General features: G+C 42.3%; 1 protein-coding gene across 7 annotated transcripts in view; it reads right to left on the minus strand.

The window, feature by feature from the left end:
- The window catches only part of TNIP1 (TNFAIP3 interacting protein 1), a 62,088-nt gene that overhangs the window by 37,147 nt on the left and 8,160 nt on the right, over positions 1-16,781 (minus strand). For 4 of the 7 annotated variants that reach the window (XR_014164629.1, XM_081896929.1, XM_081896931.1 and 1 more), the window contains exons 2-3: positions 1,611-1,787; positions 254-376 (exon numbers count right to left, since the gene is read on the minus strand). Coding sequence is in view for 6 of the 7 variants with exons in the window: in XM_081896929.1 (XP_081753055.1) it covers positions 254-376; positions 1,611-1,749 (262 nt within the window). In the remaining variant the exon portion in view is untranslated. The remainder of the gene's footprint in view (positions 1-253; positions 377-1,610; positions 1,788-16,781) is intronic. The other 3 variants (XM_081896933.1, XM_081896930.1, XM_081896932.1) reach the window with 2 other exon arrangements.

A 16,781-nucleotide genomic window follows, 5' to 3' on the forward strand; every position in this document is an offset into this window, starting at 1 on the left:
GACACAGATTCAGGCTGCAGACCTGAAGACGCAGGTTGGCTGCATAGATGGCCCAGTGATATCAGCATATATATTTTTTGAAAGGGCTTTTTACACTTAATGCAAGACAGCCGACAGCAGCACTGGAGGCTTATTACTCTTCCTTCGAACTTACAATTCCCTTAAATGCAACACACACACGCAGTGAAAATCTAGGTCAGCCAAAGAACGTGTTACTGGACATGCTAAACAGTTGGTCCTTTGATGCTCATACCTGCCATTTCCGCAAGTTTGTCAAGAGAGGAGGTGGACCTTAGCATTTCGTTGTCCTTCACTAGGTCCTCCACTTTCTGACGCAGCCTGGAGGCTTCTAACTGAGACTCTTCCAATAGATCCCCTGGCAAAACAACAAGGGCACAATTTAAGACTCCTTTGTATTTGCAGGTTCTTTCTTTACAGCAGCACATTCAGCATAGTTATCAGATCTAGCCAAACTCTAGCAATTCTATCCTAACTCCACTGCATTTCACTTCAAATGACTGCTTTATACACAGTAATTTTACTACACAAATAAGAACTCTGTGCCATGGGGGTGGGGGCAGGGGATGGAACTGTGAATGATGTATATAGCAACCACATAAATTTTTGCATGGATTAGGGAGCAGGCATGAGCATGGAGATATTCCTGTAGGAAAAAGTAGTCAGCTGAACTGCAATGTTTTGCCTTGTCTACTTAATGGTGAGAAACTCAGCCACACACGTGCAAAGCTCAAATTTTATGCCAGTATTTTGGGCTTGCTAAGAAATGTATCGCTATCAAGATTTCATTTTAAAAGGCTTTGGAATAAAGAGCAATGAATGTTTAATATGCATTGGTGAAAGCTTTTGGAGGCACAAAGAATTCTCCTTTAGGCTAGGTAATATATGAACTACCCCTTAAAAAAACCTAAAAACTTTAATAGAAGTAAAGAAATTCCTAATATATACCTCCAATTCAAAACCCAACAAATCTACAGAGAGTTGCATCTGTGGAATGAAATGCTGCTGAGTTGGAACCCATTGACATATTCAGGACTGTTTCTCAGCCTCTGAAAACGATTATGTTCTCAGACGGCAAACAGTAAAAGATTCTTCATGTGATGCTACTACATCCGGGACGTGTGTACAATTTTCACACTTACGATGTTCAGCGTTACTGAAAACCCTTAAGATCTTCCACTGGTTGTCACAATATTTTAAAAGGTCCATATCCCACACACAGCCCACGTGTGAGCAATGCCGGTAAGTCATCACCTGGGACGTCTCTTGAACAACGTGCAGACACGAGGCAAAGGCCTTTTGAGCAACAGCAATAACACAGAGAGCACCCCCAGAAAGACTTTAGCACACAAGGGGCAGCAAGTCCAAATCACAGACTTTGCCTTTAGTGCTCACCACCAGTGAAACTAGTAGGCTATCCCCAATGGAAGCTCACGTGCTGCTACAACTATGCCTCTATGGTGCCACAGAGGTTTTAGAGGTTTCCTGCTAAGTACACAAGAAAACTTCTGTGAAGTTTGTCGCAGACCTGGGCATTCTGGAAACAGCAACAATGAGTAACTTTTGCTTTTCCGCTTCCATGTCATCCTCACCGTTACCTAGAGACTTAATTCCCTGCATCTTCTCCTTCAGCCGGGTATTTTCCTCCACCAGCCGTTCAAAGGCAGCAGATGCTCCCTTTTCCGTTCCCCCACCCGGGTCATAGATACGATAAGGCCCCTTTCCTTCCATGGGTGCAGCTTAATACTCCAGTTTCCTGGTAGCTGTGCCTGAAACAATGGAAGAGGAGGTTAGCATCCCCAGTGTAAATCCTTTAAGAACACTAGAACAACCAGAGGGATTTAACAGAAGGGAGAGATACCGGTAATAGTGTTCATCTGTTACTGGGACTTCAGGGGTTTTCCAGATAGGGTGGCCTTGGTCAGAGGCTACAGCTTCCATGACTGATATAACGCTCCCATTATTTTTAACCTTGGTTAAGGGATTATGAGCAGGTGGTGCAAGTGTATATCCTCTTGCCTTCCTTTGCCCCAGTTCCCTTGCTCTTCCTGAACCCTGTCTGAACTGGCTTTAACCAATAATTAGTCCTAACTGAGACATCAATCTGAGCCAAGACTTGAAATATTGGGAGTGGTCTATATGCATAACATCACGGCAAAATGTGATCCTTATGATACTCTGCTGAGCACTGTTCTTTCATTATGCTTGTGTTTGTAGAGAAAGGACCGCCACCCTGATTGCCAGAGCAAATTTCTCCATTTTTGCAAAACAAAAGGTTTTTAAGCAGAGGTTTGATGGCCATCTCTCATGGATGCTTTAGCTAGGATTCCTGTATTGCAGGAGGTTGGACTAGATGACCCCTGGGGTCCTTTCCAACTCCAAGAGTCTGTGATTTTATGGAAACTCCACAGCAAAAAGAAAAAGGAGAAAAAATTAAAAAGAGCTGGGATATACAATTTAATTAACACATTTCTATACCATCCTTAATAAAAACAGATTTCAGGGCATTGTACAACAAACCAGAGTAATAAAATTAAAACCAAATTAAAAAACCACTAACACTGTGCAGCCATAACATATTTTTTTAAGCAGCAGATAAAAAGGACAAAAGCAGGCTGAGTGAGTATAGAAATTAAAATGCCTCAGTAAATACAAATGTCTTAACCTAGCGCTGAAAAGATTGCAAAGTAGGTGCCAGGCATACGTTTTAGGGGAAGGCATTCAAATACTTCTCATTCCTTATTACAGAGCACACTACCACTTGAAGATGAACTCCTGTTGAAGACCTCAACACAGGCAGGCAGGTAAGGGGGAAGAAGCACTCTTGCAAGTATTTGGGAATAATAATAATAATAATAATAATAATAATAATAATAACCAGTTAAAATTCTGGCAGCCAAATTCTGAACTAACTAAACTTCTGAGTAATCTTCAAGGGCAGCCCCAAGTATTACCAGAATATGGAACACTGTAACCAGACTATGCCTGTTGAGGAATGGCGCAGCTGGTAAAAAGATAGTCTGTGGCAGCAAAATCATCTGGACTGGTAGAGACAGAAGTGAATCTAAAAGCGCACCCAAACTGCAAACCTACTCTTTCCGGATGTATGCAGTCTCAGCCAAAACAGGTTGAACAGCATGGTCAATGATATCAAATGCTACCGAGAGAGCAAGAAGAACCAATAGGGTTGTGCTCCCCTGCCTTTCTACTCACAGCCTATTCACCTGATTGTGGATAATCTATCTATACTCTCCAAAGGATGCATGCCTAAATGTGCTCTCTGATATACACTCAAACGATACTCCAGGTAAGACGGGGGTTTAGAACGACGACAATGTAACTGATTTGCCCTAATCAGCATTGATATGTAGCCAAATCTGATTCGCTTTGCAACGTCATCACATTCACTACCAGATCGCTGTTTGAATGGGATGCTGTAGTTAAAGAAGAATATAGGAGGCAGCAATCCATTACGAAACACACACACAGGTAAAATGAGATCCACCAGTAAATCTGTGGGTGCCTTGCAGTAGATTTAAGGGTTTCTAACTTTTCTAATGACAGAAACAACCAGCTAAAAGGCCTTTTATTTTCAAATTAGATTGCTGATAAAGAACATTTGGGAGAAAACCAGGACTGGGGGTTTTGTGAGAGAGAATGTATAAACTTGGTTCTGGTACTGCATTACTCATGCCCAGTCTGAGTATGTGCTCAGAGGCACCCTGCTTACTGATTCTTGGTGTATATGTCTGCCCACTTGATCCAGTATTTTACTCTGGTTCGTACACCTCAGCTTTCAAGCAAAAAAATGAACAAACAAACAAACAAATGAATAGATCCACTCCATTAGCACAAGTTGACTAGGTTGGGGAGAAAAATGCCCAAAGTGATGGAACATTCAGATCTAATGCACAGAGTGTTCAACTCCCTTCACCTATGCACATCTCGTGCTGCAAAATTTAATCCTGCATCATTTAACGATGCTCATCAAGCACCAAACTAATGAGAGTTCAGCTAGGTTACCACACTCTGGGTCAACAGAGAACAGAACTAGGTCAGCAGGCGTCATTAAAAAGTGCACACACATTCTTCTTGAATGATGCAGGTACAGCTCCGAGATATTTAGTGTGCTGATACAAACCTTGGTTCAGTTCAAACCGTGTGAAAGAAAGTGTCATAAATAGATAACAGACCAGTGAAAGTGTCTGAAACTAGAACAGGCTTGCTGATGCTGAATAATATACATATCTATTAAATTATCAGTACGGGAACAGAAAGGAGGGGTAAGTACATTTAAATACTATTTCTTAAAGCAAAAACACTATTCAAGGATCCACAAATACACTGACAAATGCACTCTCATTTGAAGCTGATGAAGGCAGAATTAGGGAAAGGCAGCACCCTACTCCTCATCCAGAAGTGCAGGGTCCCCATCTGGTGCCACACTGGTCACATCCACACAATACATTCAAAGCACTCTCGTGCCACTTCAAAAGGCATGGCTTCTCCGAAAGAATCCTAGGAACTTATGTATCACATCCCACATGGAAAGCAATGCATACCCTTTTGTTGGCGTTTTTATGCAGGAGCTGGATGAGCACCTATCAAAGATGCTAGAGCAACAGATAAGGACATCTGAAGTCCTCTCCATCATTAAAATTCTGTGAAATCTCTTCTGCTAGGACAACTGTGATTCACTTCTCAATTCAGAATGCATAGCTTCTACGCACCGCTGATACCAAGGCACCTTTTGAACTTTTGACAAGCCATTGTTGGAAAAATTTAATTTTCCCTGTGCTGTTTTGACCCAATGAACAAAGAGCCTCCTGATTTTCAAAGCAGAGGATTGGATTGCTGCAGTCCATGAATACAGAGGACAGTAGGTGAAGTAGAAATTAAAGCAACACGCAATGTGGAGGCAGGAAACAGTCCTCAATAAGAGTGTTACAAGCCTGCCACTGTCTTCATCAGTAACTCATTCAAGGGTATGTAGATACATGAACATAATTAGAGCCATGCTAGGTCAAGACCAAAGGCCCACCTAGACCCCATGCTAGGTCAAGATCAAAGGCCCACCTAGGCCAGCTGCCTGTTCCCTATAGCAGCCAATGATTCCTTTGGGAAGCCCACCTGGGGGAAAATATATATCCATCATGACAAGCAGCCATTGATGACCAAAATCTCCATGAACTTCTCTAATCTCCTTTTAAACTGTCCAAGTTAAATTAGTTCAAGAAAGATGCCTTCTCTCCTCCTAAAAGGGAGAAGGGCTTTTCCTGCAAATCAATGCTTCAAGGTTAGAGCTTTTTTTCTTTAGCTTCGGGGAAAGAGTAAAAAGAGACTGCTGTGAGACCCAACAAAAACTCACAAAATAACGAACTTTATAGTGTGATTGACTACTGGGTTCTATACAGGACTTCGTAATTTATTTGCAAGGCTGCATTTCATTATTTAAAAGCATCATCACATTTCTGCTTATGGACTTGAGGTGAATTAGTATGCTTCATCTCTAGTCTCTAGATAAATGAGAATGGTAATAGTCCCTCCCGAATGCAGATTGCTATCGTTTGCACTGGGAATGTCCCGATTTAAAGATACTGTATTGGCATAAAAACATAAATACTATCTCTGCAGGGACTTGTTACAAAGTATCTTTAGAACAGTTAGTCAACTTGTTGAACTATTTCAAAGGTGTCAGCCTGTTGCGTCTCAGTATATATATAGGTTGCTTCTAGAAAGCTGACACAGTTTTTTAAAAATTGGAAGACCCCAAATCTCCTTCAGCTTTAGTTTTATGGGTTTTTTTGTTTGTTTCCTTACAATTCTATGTGCAGAAATAAAAATGCTTGCAGCGTGTGTATCCTGATGGAGTATACTGTGTACATATATATATATGCGTGCGTGTATACTATCTTGAAAGATGAATACACATGGCACCACGGGTGAAATCCATTGGTGACCATCCACCCACAAAGCAGATACTGCTGGCAGAAGAGATTCCTCTTTTCCTGTTTCACCCAATGTGGCTGGCAGCAGATTCAGAAGAAAGCAACATTCAGTACTTCCTCACATAACCCACAATCACCTTACAAAATTCATTCCCGCAATATGGTGTGATGGACACCATCTGCCTATTCCCCCCCCCCCCATTCATGATCTGCATAAACCCCTCTGCCATACACTATAGTTCATTAGAACTCCAGTCACCCTGCCCCATATCAGCAATTCTGACTATGGAAATAATCAAATTACTCAATTGTAATTGAGGTGCAGGCCATGAGTCCTGGATTCCAAAGAATTTTGGTGTTTGTTTGTTTTTTAAATAAAGTTTCCAGTCCTCGTGTTACACGTACTAGCACTAGTTCTGTAAGATATGTTTGCTTATTTAGGGCAACAGAGGGAGGCTAATCAATGGCCTTCCAGGCCATCTTCCAGGCCACAATGACAACTATCATTACCCCTAGCCAGTGTGGCCAATGGTGGAATTTAGAATAAAAAATCTGGAGGACTGCAGGTCCACCTCTGACTTAAGCGATTTGTGCCCTGCTCTTCTTCTTGATTTTAACAATGTTTCCTACCACTTTAGCTCCTCCTGGAGGCTGCATTGGTAGAAAGCATTGCTAAAAACAAGAATAATGAAAACACAGAGCAGAATAAGCCTTGTTGAGAAAGAATCAGTTTACTCATCTTAACCCTTTGAAACACAACTATATTTAGATATCAGATCACCTCAAGGAACAATATTTGGACTTCCAAAAAACTTTTGATAAAAGCCCCTCATGATTTCACAGAAATGGGTAATGTGATATGCTTCCACAGGGATCATTCTGTGGTTAAAAAATAATTGGATAGGTCCCACAAAGGACTTTGGATCTGGTGCTATCTAACTTATTTGCAAGTTATCTGGAGTTGGGGTGAACAATGAAGTTGACTACAATTCAGTACTACAGTGGTACCTCGGGTTACATACGCTTCGGGTTACATATGCTTCAGGATACAGACTCAGCTAACCCAGAAATAGTGCTTCAGGTTAAGAACTGCTTCAGGATGAGAACAGAAATCATGCTCCAGCGGCGCGGCAGCAGCAGGAGGCCCCATTAGCTAAAGTGGTGCTTCAGGTTAAGAACAGTTTCAGGTTAAGTACGGACCTCCGGAACAAATTAAGTACTTAACTCAAGGTACCACTGTACTGTTATTTAGTTATTTAGATGCAGGCAATTTCCTATTTACACACACTCTTTGAGTGTGCAACCACACACATGTGTGGTGCCAGGAACTCAGAAGTGGATCCCCAAAACAGGGAGCACCCTGTAGAGTCCTCCCGACATGCAAGGAGACCCTCCCTGGAGCCCAAAGATTATGTGGCATGGCAGCAGCTGCTTCCCCGGACCTCAGCTGTGCAAGCCGTACTTCTGTGTGTGCTTCTTCCCCATACGTTAGCTGATTTGATCCAAGTGACTCCCCATTTCACATGGTTTCACTGATGCATGCAGAGGTCTGGGACGTAACCCCCACATAAATGGGGAGTCAACTGTATTTAGTTATACCCTGCCTTTTTCCCTGACAGGACTCAAGTAACTCAACTTTGCCAATACCTCCAGAGGCGGGATTCAGCTAACTTGTTGTTCCTAACAGGGTTGTCCCAGTCCACCAGTCCTCACTCAGAGGAAGGGGTCCTTTTAAACAGAGTGAGGTATCAGAGTGATTTGCCATCAATCAGGAAACATGGCAGTAATGCAAGCTCTCTCCACAGCCAGCTCAATCACAAAGCTTCACTCCAAGAAGGGGTCTCAAAGGTACCCCAAATTAGAGAAGGTGACAGCAGAGGGAGGAGGAGGGAGGGAGGGAGGCAAAAGGAGAAGGGGGGAAGGTGGTAACAGCAGCAGCAACTCCTCAGCCAGCACATCAGTGTTTAGGTCTAGAGTTCTCAATCACTATAGGTCTGTCTTCTTAACACAAAACCATCCTTTTTATCCTTCAAAGGCAACCAACTTGCAGAAAATGCTTTGCCACACAACCTGTGTCAAAGAAAAGACAGACAGATGGCACCCTCCAGCTGCAGGAAGGCGACAGAGCAGACAACCGCTACTGCACAGCAAAAGCCTGCAAGGTCTCATCTCTGGAGGTGTTTCCCAGTTTACACAACCTGCCTGTCAGGAATGCTGGGGATTTTCCAGCCAAGGGTTGAAACCTGGCATAATCCAGGACCAGAACAGCAATTAAATGTCTGATGGTTAGGAACATGGGGTTTTTTTCTTCCGACAAAGGAAGGTTCTTAAAAAGCTAGGTGAGAAAACATTGTCATAAATGTTTTCCATCTGAGCATGGCTCTTTCAAGTAAGTTTCCATTTCTCATGATACTAACAGTTCTCCTGACACACCAAGTAAAAACTGAGTACGGTAACTCCTATTTATTTATGATCTGGGCACCCAGTTACAAAAGTGAGTTGGGTCCTGTCTCTAAACTCATGTGCACACGAGTCCCAGTTCTTTCAATGAGAATTGTTTGCACGTGAAAACGCAGAGACACAAAAATTGTTAAGCATTCTCCCTGCACTGTTCAAGGACATGTGACCCCCCCCCCATCCTCTTATCTCATCCTCTATTATCTCATCCTTCCACTAAGTGGTAGGAAATACTTCAGAGGTAGTTTCTGTAGGGGCCATTTTTTATGACGAGGGTGTTTTTCATGCTATCAGCAGATTTACAAATACACAAGTACCTGGGGAGACAATACTCATATTTAGGGATGCCCCAATTTTCACAAAAGCGACATAATGTCCCTGGGACACACCCCTCTCCTTGCTCAGACTTCTGTCTTTGTAGGCTACATTTCAATTCCAAAATCACTTTTTCAGTCATCAAGGACTCATTAACAAATTATATTTATCTATCAGCTGTGCAAAAGCCAGGACGGGGGACAGCATTTTCCCCACGCGATGGCCACAACAATATATTTAAGATCTCTTTCTTTCCCTCTATACAAAAACACAGACGTGTCCCCCCCCCCAATGCAAAAGCCACAAGAATGCAAGATGATTTAAGGCAGTGTACAGGGGGTTGAATGACTCCAGGCTGCTGTTAAACGCCTTTGGTTTCCAAACTTCTCATTTGCCATGAATTAATGTAGGGAGTTTCCCCTGAAGGAAACCACCACGTCTTTTACAAGAAAGACTTCCAAGGGAATGTTTTGGAGGAATGGGGAGAACTGGAACAAGAGAAGAAAAATCCTTCTTCCAATACATTTCCCTTATGTTTGACCTTAGTTTGCACATGTAGAGCCATCGCCTCTGCGGTGGCCCAGAGCTTGATGGGGTGGGGAAAGAGGACACATGCGATCAGGAAGAGAACGACGGGGGTCTTTGGAAAAAGAGCAAAGATCTCTTCAAGCCAGGATCCCGTAACTGGGGACATACCAGGCTGGGCACAGGAAACTGCCTTATACCAAGTCAGATATTGATCCATCAAGCTAGTATAGCAGTGGCTCTCCAGGGTTTCAGGCAGGGCTCTCTCCCAGTCCTACCTCAAGGATTGAACATGGGACCAACTGCATGCAAAGCAGATGCTCTACTACTGAGCTACAGCCCATCTAGTAAGGTAGCCCACCAGCTTTGCCACATCCTTGTCAACGTTCCAGTTTTTACAGCCCTGAGCAACGGCAGGTTCATTGAGCCTCCATAACATGGCTGGTCAGCTGCATTTGGCCTCGTAGGTCACAGGTAGTCCAGGTTTGACTGAAGCCCATGCAGTTTGCAGGAGGGCAAGCAGATACATGGTGGCCCCATGCTGCTGTCAACACTGGCCCATAGGGGTGGACAGGGGCATAGCGGGAGTAATTTAGTCAAGTAGTTTCTACTTAACTAAAAATAGAAAGAGTCAGAAAATCCTAGCTACTCCCATGGGGCTGGAGAATATAAAGATCTGGTCACAAAGGTTCCTCACTTCTGCATTAGGACTTGCGCCTCCACAACAGAACTTCCCCTCCCTCTCCTTTCTCTGCATATCCCCACAAATCTGCTCTGGAAGATTATGGGAACTCCCAGAACAAATATGAAGGGGAGAGATAGGAAGCTCCAATGCACAAACGAATTCCTCAAACTAAAAGGGACATTATTGCTGGCTACAACCAATATTAAGCAAAGCAAAAGATGAAGAACTCAAAAACAAGAAATCCCAGAGCACGCCAGACATAATTGCATTTTTGGAGCCTTGTCACAAATTTCACTTTTGTGCTCCACTCTCTTGGAGTGCACTCTCTCGTCACCACCACCCCCAACTCACACACAAATCTTATACATAAATACAGACCGAGAAATTGCATGCAAGCATGTCAAGAAGTAGCTATTTTGGAAGTTAGCAAAATGTGTTTGGCATCCAACTGCACAGATGCTCTGGCATGTATCTGGGGTGTGTGTGTGTTTTAAGCCTTGACCAACCACAGGAAGATTTACACTTCATTAAAAGAAACGTAGCTTTCATAACTTGCCCAAAAATTCATCTCCCTGGAAGCAGTGCATTAAACACTCTACAGGCAATTTGGGCAACATATTGTAGAGGAATGCCAAGAGGTGGGGAACCTCTTTTAAGAGAGGCTGGAAATGAAAAGCCTTTTTAATTCTCTGTGATGCTTGCTTTAGTCAGCAAGCCAGTGTGGTGTAATGGTTACAGTGTCAGACCAGGACCTGGGAGACCAGAGTTCAAATCCTCACTGAGCTACGAAGCTCACAGGATGACCTTGGGCCAGTCACTGCCTCTCATCCTAAGCGTCTTCACTGGGTTGTTTTGAGCACAAAATGTGGAGGCGTAGAACTGCGAACAACATCTTGAGCTCCTTAGAGGAAAGGTAGGATATAAATGTAACAAAGAAAAGGAATAAATAAAAATACTTGCAGCTGGTGACCCTCCTGCAGTTTGAGAAGCTTTGCATGCTTTAGGAAATGGCAATAACTAATGGCACAAGAAACACACACCCCTCTCTTTGCCTCTCTGCATTTATCTCATTGGCATATGACATATTTTTTTGGCACTTTTAATCCACTGGGCACCCACTCTGAAAGCAGGTCAAGGTCAAAGCCTGACAATTCAGGCCCAGCTGACAATGAAGCAGAAAGCTTATCAAAGCAGTGAGACAGAGTCACTGGCTCACCAGGTGACACATGAGTACAGTGTCTATTTCTGGAGAATCGCTAGCAGCTGACAGGAAGCTGATTGAGAAAAGTGGTGTGTGTAGGTCTCTGAACGTGCTGATCACACACTGCACAAGCACCCCCCCCCCAGTAGCAAGGAACATTAATCTCTGCCAAATGTGAATGTATGTTGTAGCCAATTCTTGGGGGAGGGGGAGGCGGAAGCAGTCCACATGGGGTTGCCTCTGACAACAGTCCAGAATTGGTAACTAGTGCAGGGACCTAGGCATTGCCTTGGGGTCTTCGCATACAATGTCAATTGTCAGACAATTGTTCTGACTGCTTATTGTCTTCTGGGCCCAATTTAGGGTGCTGTTGCTGGCTTTTGGGGCCCTAAAGGACCCAGGCCCAAAATACTGAAGGAACGCCTCCTCCCATACCAACCTACCTGAATTTTAAGATCTACAGAAGATATTCTGCTGGTGGTCTCCACACCTAATGAGAATAATAGTCTGGGGCCCCACAGGGAGGCTCTCTCTGTGGCAGCCTTACACCTCACCATGCCATTGCTTCTGTTTCAGTAGCAGAAGAAGAACAAAATTGCAGAGTTGGAAGGAACCCAAGGGTCATTTAGTACAACCTGCTGAATGCAGGAATCACAGCCAAAGAATCCCTGACAGATGGCCAGCCACCCTCTGTCTAAAGACCTCCAATGAAGGGGAGTCCATCACCTTTTGAGGTAGTCCATTCCACTGTTAAACAACCCTTTGCCCAGGTTTTTGAGGAGGGGTGAGGTGTACTGGGTGCCTATAAATTCTTGTCCCTGCTGGTTGCATAATTGGGAATTATGTATTTATTTATTTTTTGAAGCTCATTGGTTGTTTTCAACCTACATTCCAACAACTCAAGGACTTCGCTTTACACAGTGGAATGTTCTCCTTCTCTCCCTCCCATCCCCCCTTAAATCTGTTCTGAGCCCCCCCCCCCAACCTTCTACAGAGGATTTGGGGGATGACACGGGTAGACGGGGAAACTCCGCTTGTGCTAGTGGTAATTCTTGCACTCACACTTCATTTAGATGAACAGTGCCCTCTAAACACTTTAATATATATTATACGTATTATATTAAAATAATAAAGGAAAGAAAATCTAGTCAAGGAAATGGGCAGTATAATATAGAAAACAGAATAACCAATAAGAGTCCACAGCATCCCAGTCACAAGGAAACTTCATTCTAGGTATTTGGCCATCTGGGTGACTACATTTGAAGAAGAATGTAAATTATATCATTAATCTACCTTTCTGGAGACAGGATAAGCTATGACCATGACCACAATATTCACAGGAGCCAGATTAATTTGTTGAAGGCTAATAATAAGTCACATCAGAAGAGAAAATGGGGTTTCCCTTTTTTAAAAAAAACACACACCTGTCTGCAGGTACAGTATCTTCTTTTCTCTATGCTGATTTGTGATGGAGTCTGCATTCACATGTCCATCCTGTTCACAAATGAAGTGGGGTTTTTTTTGGGGGGGGGCTTCATTCTTAGTGGTTAGGTTCCATCCTAAATTAGCTATCCCAGAAAATCTTTGGAATATGAGAAGTGAACAGCAGAAACACTTTGAACATATGAAAAACTACTGCAGTCATTGCATTACTCACAGACCAACGAAGGAGTGAGAGGTTTTCAACAGGTTCCCAATGGACAGCACACACACATTGCTACAGCATGAGCTGGGCTTCTTAATGCTTTCCTGCCACCCAACCTTCTTGTTCTAGATTCCACTGTTGCTAAATCTGTCCTCCCACGAACTTTGTCTTTTCGGGCGTCAGTTGTATGCTGACATAGAATGGGCCAGTAAGTGATACTCATGTATATGCAACAGAGAGTATCTGGCTTTTGTAGACCAGAAGAACTTGTTCATGCTGTGCTAGAGAATGGAGAAAATCTCCATACAGAGAGTTCTACATTCCAATCACATTCCCTTTAAGTAGGGGAAAAAAAAAAGTTATTTGCAAACATCAGGGACTCTAGCACTCAGCATCCCCAATTGGCTATGCTGGCTGGCACCGACGTCAGATGGAGCCTAGCATCATTACACAGGATTGTTCAACTGGAAGTGTTTACAGGCCCCAAGGCTGAAACAATTGTATCTGTTTTGGTAACGGACTGGATATACAAGTATAATCTAGAAGAGCATTTCCCAACCTGCAGGTCATAAACCCTGCGCAAATGGGTCACATGCTTTATAAGCAAACCCAAAATAACTATGGCTTGTAGCATTTCACTGATACAATTAATACCCCTTACAACTCTATTGCTCGGTTGGTATATCATAAGGCTGCTTTGACACCTGTAACAAAATGATGGAAAAGCTCAAAAAAGCACTTGGGAACCGCTGGCAGTGATGGCCCGCCACAAAGTGCTCACACAAGGAGGAGCCCTGAGTGATCACCACAGCCTTTGGAACCTGAGAACCAGAAGCGAGCTGTAAAACCCCCTGCACAAGGATCCCATGGTGAGCCATCACTGAATCTACCACCCAGTTAATTAACAGTTAAACCAAGGGTGAGTTGAAGTTTGTTACATCTAACACTGCTTGTGCAGCTGTATTAATTTTTATTTTTTAAACAGCTTATGAAGCAATATCCTGCAAATAGGTGGTTGGCACTCTTACATTCCTATAAACAAAATAGTGAGTAACGATAAATATTTTAACAAATTCCATGTTAAGTAAATTTTTGCTTGGATGTCTCAAGAACAGGCAAACCTACAGTTAAAATGAATGAAACTGTTGCCTGCCAGAGACCTAAGCTCCAAAATTCATCTGACAGTAAGTTGATAGGTAAATCTGAACCCATGCATCACCAAGCTGAAAAGGCTGGAAAACGCTGGTGTAGAGAAAACTCAAGACTGAAATGTATTTCACAAATCCAAATATATCCTGGTTGACAAACCAGTACTCCTCAGATGAAACACTGCATTTCAACTGGTATAAAGAAACTCTGGGCACAATCCATACAGAAATGCAACCCTATGCATGTTTACTCTGTTTAATGAGGCTTATTCCCAGGTATGTGTGCACAGGTGTACAGCCTTAGTCAATTCATTCATATGTGAGTGTGAAAGGATCAGTCAACCAAATCTTCATAAAATCTGCATCTGGTAACTAAACCTCTATATTTGGGGGGGGGGTACACTTTTTATGCACCTGTGTGTACAAGATATGGACAAACATCTCCTCTGTGATGACACCTGCCATCTGTGGAATGGCAAGAAGATGCACAAAATACTATCTGGTAGAAAATCAAATCAATAGGTTTTCAGGAGAGGGACTTAAAGAATTGTACATCTTTGTACAGTTCTCACTCTCTCTGTCTCTGTGTGTAATTTATATGGAGTGTTTTAGACTGCTATCCTACACCTACTTACCTGGGAACAAACCCTGTGGAACTCTGTGGAACTTTCTCCTGAGTAGGCATATATAGGAAAACATTGCTTGCACTAGTACAAATTTTCTTTTCAGTTGCCATCAGCAATATTTTGTTGGAAAGGCAGGATATTAAAAATGCTTAATAAAATTAAGAATACGTTTTCTATGACAACATCTCAGCTGGGGAATGCACTCCCAAATAAGGCTTGCCTAGCATTGACCCTTATGTATTTTAAGTATTTTCATTTGCCCAGGTCTTATTACTATTTTCTTTCAGATTTTTAAAAATGTTAGTACCCTATTTGATTTAAATTCAAGATGTGTCGCTGCTGCTTTGAAGATTATTTTGTTTTCACACTTTATTCATCTGAAGACTTTCAAAGCAGCTCGCAATTAAAACTACTACAACAACCTTAAATGAAGGTCTAAAATTTTTTTTGCAAGTCCAACTGGGTTGCAGTTTTCTGACATCCATACTAACACTTAGGTATAGAAAACAAAATCACAAGAGGGTCAATGAAGGGAGTGTGGAAAGGATATGACACAGGATGAGGCTAAAAAGTGCATGAGGCTGGGTGGGTGTGTTAAAAATAATGGAAGATGGATCAACATTGTTCCGACTTATGCTGGCAAAGATCTAGTATGCTGATATTTGGATGCAACTGCAACAGTTGGCAACATGCTTCCTTCCTCCCACAAGTCATGCCTTGCTCAACCTGAAAGAAGGCACACTGTACACTGACCTTTGCATTGAAAAACCCACATGCCTACGCACACAAGCATAGCAAAACTCCATGTGCTTCAGAGCATCAAATGTGGCCAGGACCTGTCAAATCTTTTTAGAATTAAACTTGCAACTCATCTCTGTTCCATCTGATAACAATAGATCATAAAAAACTGAAGTGATTCTTCTATTTACACACAGAGAGAGCAAAACGCAATTCAGAGAACAATTTTAATTTTACTAAAGAGATTGTAGTTAGAGAGAAACACATTCACAAACTTTCAATAGGAACTGCTGCTTCCCTTTGCTGCTGGGTTTGAAATTAGCAGGGCGCCAGGCGCATTTTGCACCTAAATATTCTCCATTTGGGAGCACCTCAAAAAGTCTAGATGCCATTTTTTGTGCCTGGCTGACACTCAAGGATTAGTGAAATGTATGTGCTTTGAAGCCTCGGAGTATATGTTAAGGATAGACAATATGTAAAGGAGTTTAACAATAAAGGGTAGAGTGTTTTGAAAACTAAAGTTTGGTACCAATGTTTTTATTGCAAACATCAAATTAAACATGTATTAACAATTTCTGCTAAAATATGATATTAACAATGTGTCAACAATGTGTTATTTATGTGAATTGTGTATTAGTTCATGCTTATCAAAATAATAAATAAAAAGTGTTGCTACCCCTCCATGGTGACTAGACATTCTGTTTTGCTGCCCACAACTCATGTCCCAAAAGACATTTGGCTCCTAGTTATTCTATCCCAGTTTCTAACACTGCTTGGTTTTAGAATTTTGTTTATCAGACATCCCAAATAGAACACAAAGTTCAGAAAAATATTGCAGAGAGAGAAACAGATAATTGCATTAAGCACTTTCCCAAAGTTTAGGTCCCAATGCAATGGATTCTAAACCAGACTGCAGAAATTGTGGCTCTCCAGATGTTTCTGAACTATAACCCACATCAGTCCCAGCAAGCATGGCGAATGGTGAGTGAAGATGGCAGTAGCAGTTCAGCAACACCTGGAGGGGCATAGGTTCCCTCCAGGCCTACTCTAAACCTTCACCTTCAAACAGAAAACCACACGGGGAAAAGAAAAAGAGCCTGTCAGGTACCCAATCCTTTTTGTGTCAAACAGAATAGAAACAGCCAGCAAGACCACAAGTTCTGATCAACTTATCAAACACACCATGCTGGTATTAAAATTAGCCCCTCTCTTCACACATTTATAAGCAACACATTTACCCCTCTCCAACTCTATGCAACTTGCAATATACAAATTCTGGTGGTAATTGTCAATAACACTACCACCCCCATATTAGACTTTCTGAAGTCACTAAATATTATATACATCACTTAGAATCACATGAGCTTCACATATATTCTACACATATATTCATTGAGAAACTGATGGAAAAGGCTCCAAGACAATAGCTATTACTGTCAAGAGCCTAGAAGCAACAATAACACACTTCCCTCTTC

Source organism: Podarcis melisellensis (assembly GCF_964234715.1).
Source record: "Podarcis melisellensis genome assembly, chromosome: 2".
Taxonomy (NCBI): Eukaryota; Metazoa; Chordata; class Lepidosauria; order Squamata; family Lacertidae; genus Podarcis; species Podarcis melisellensis.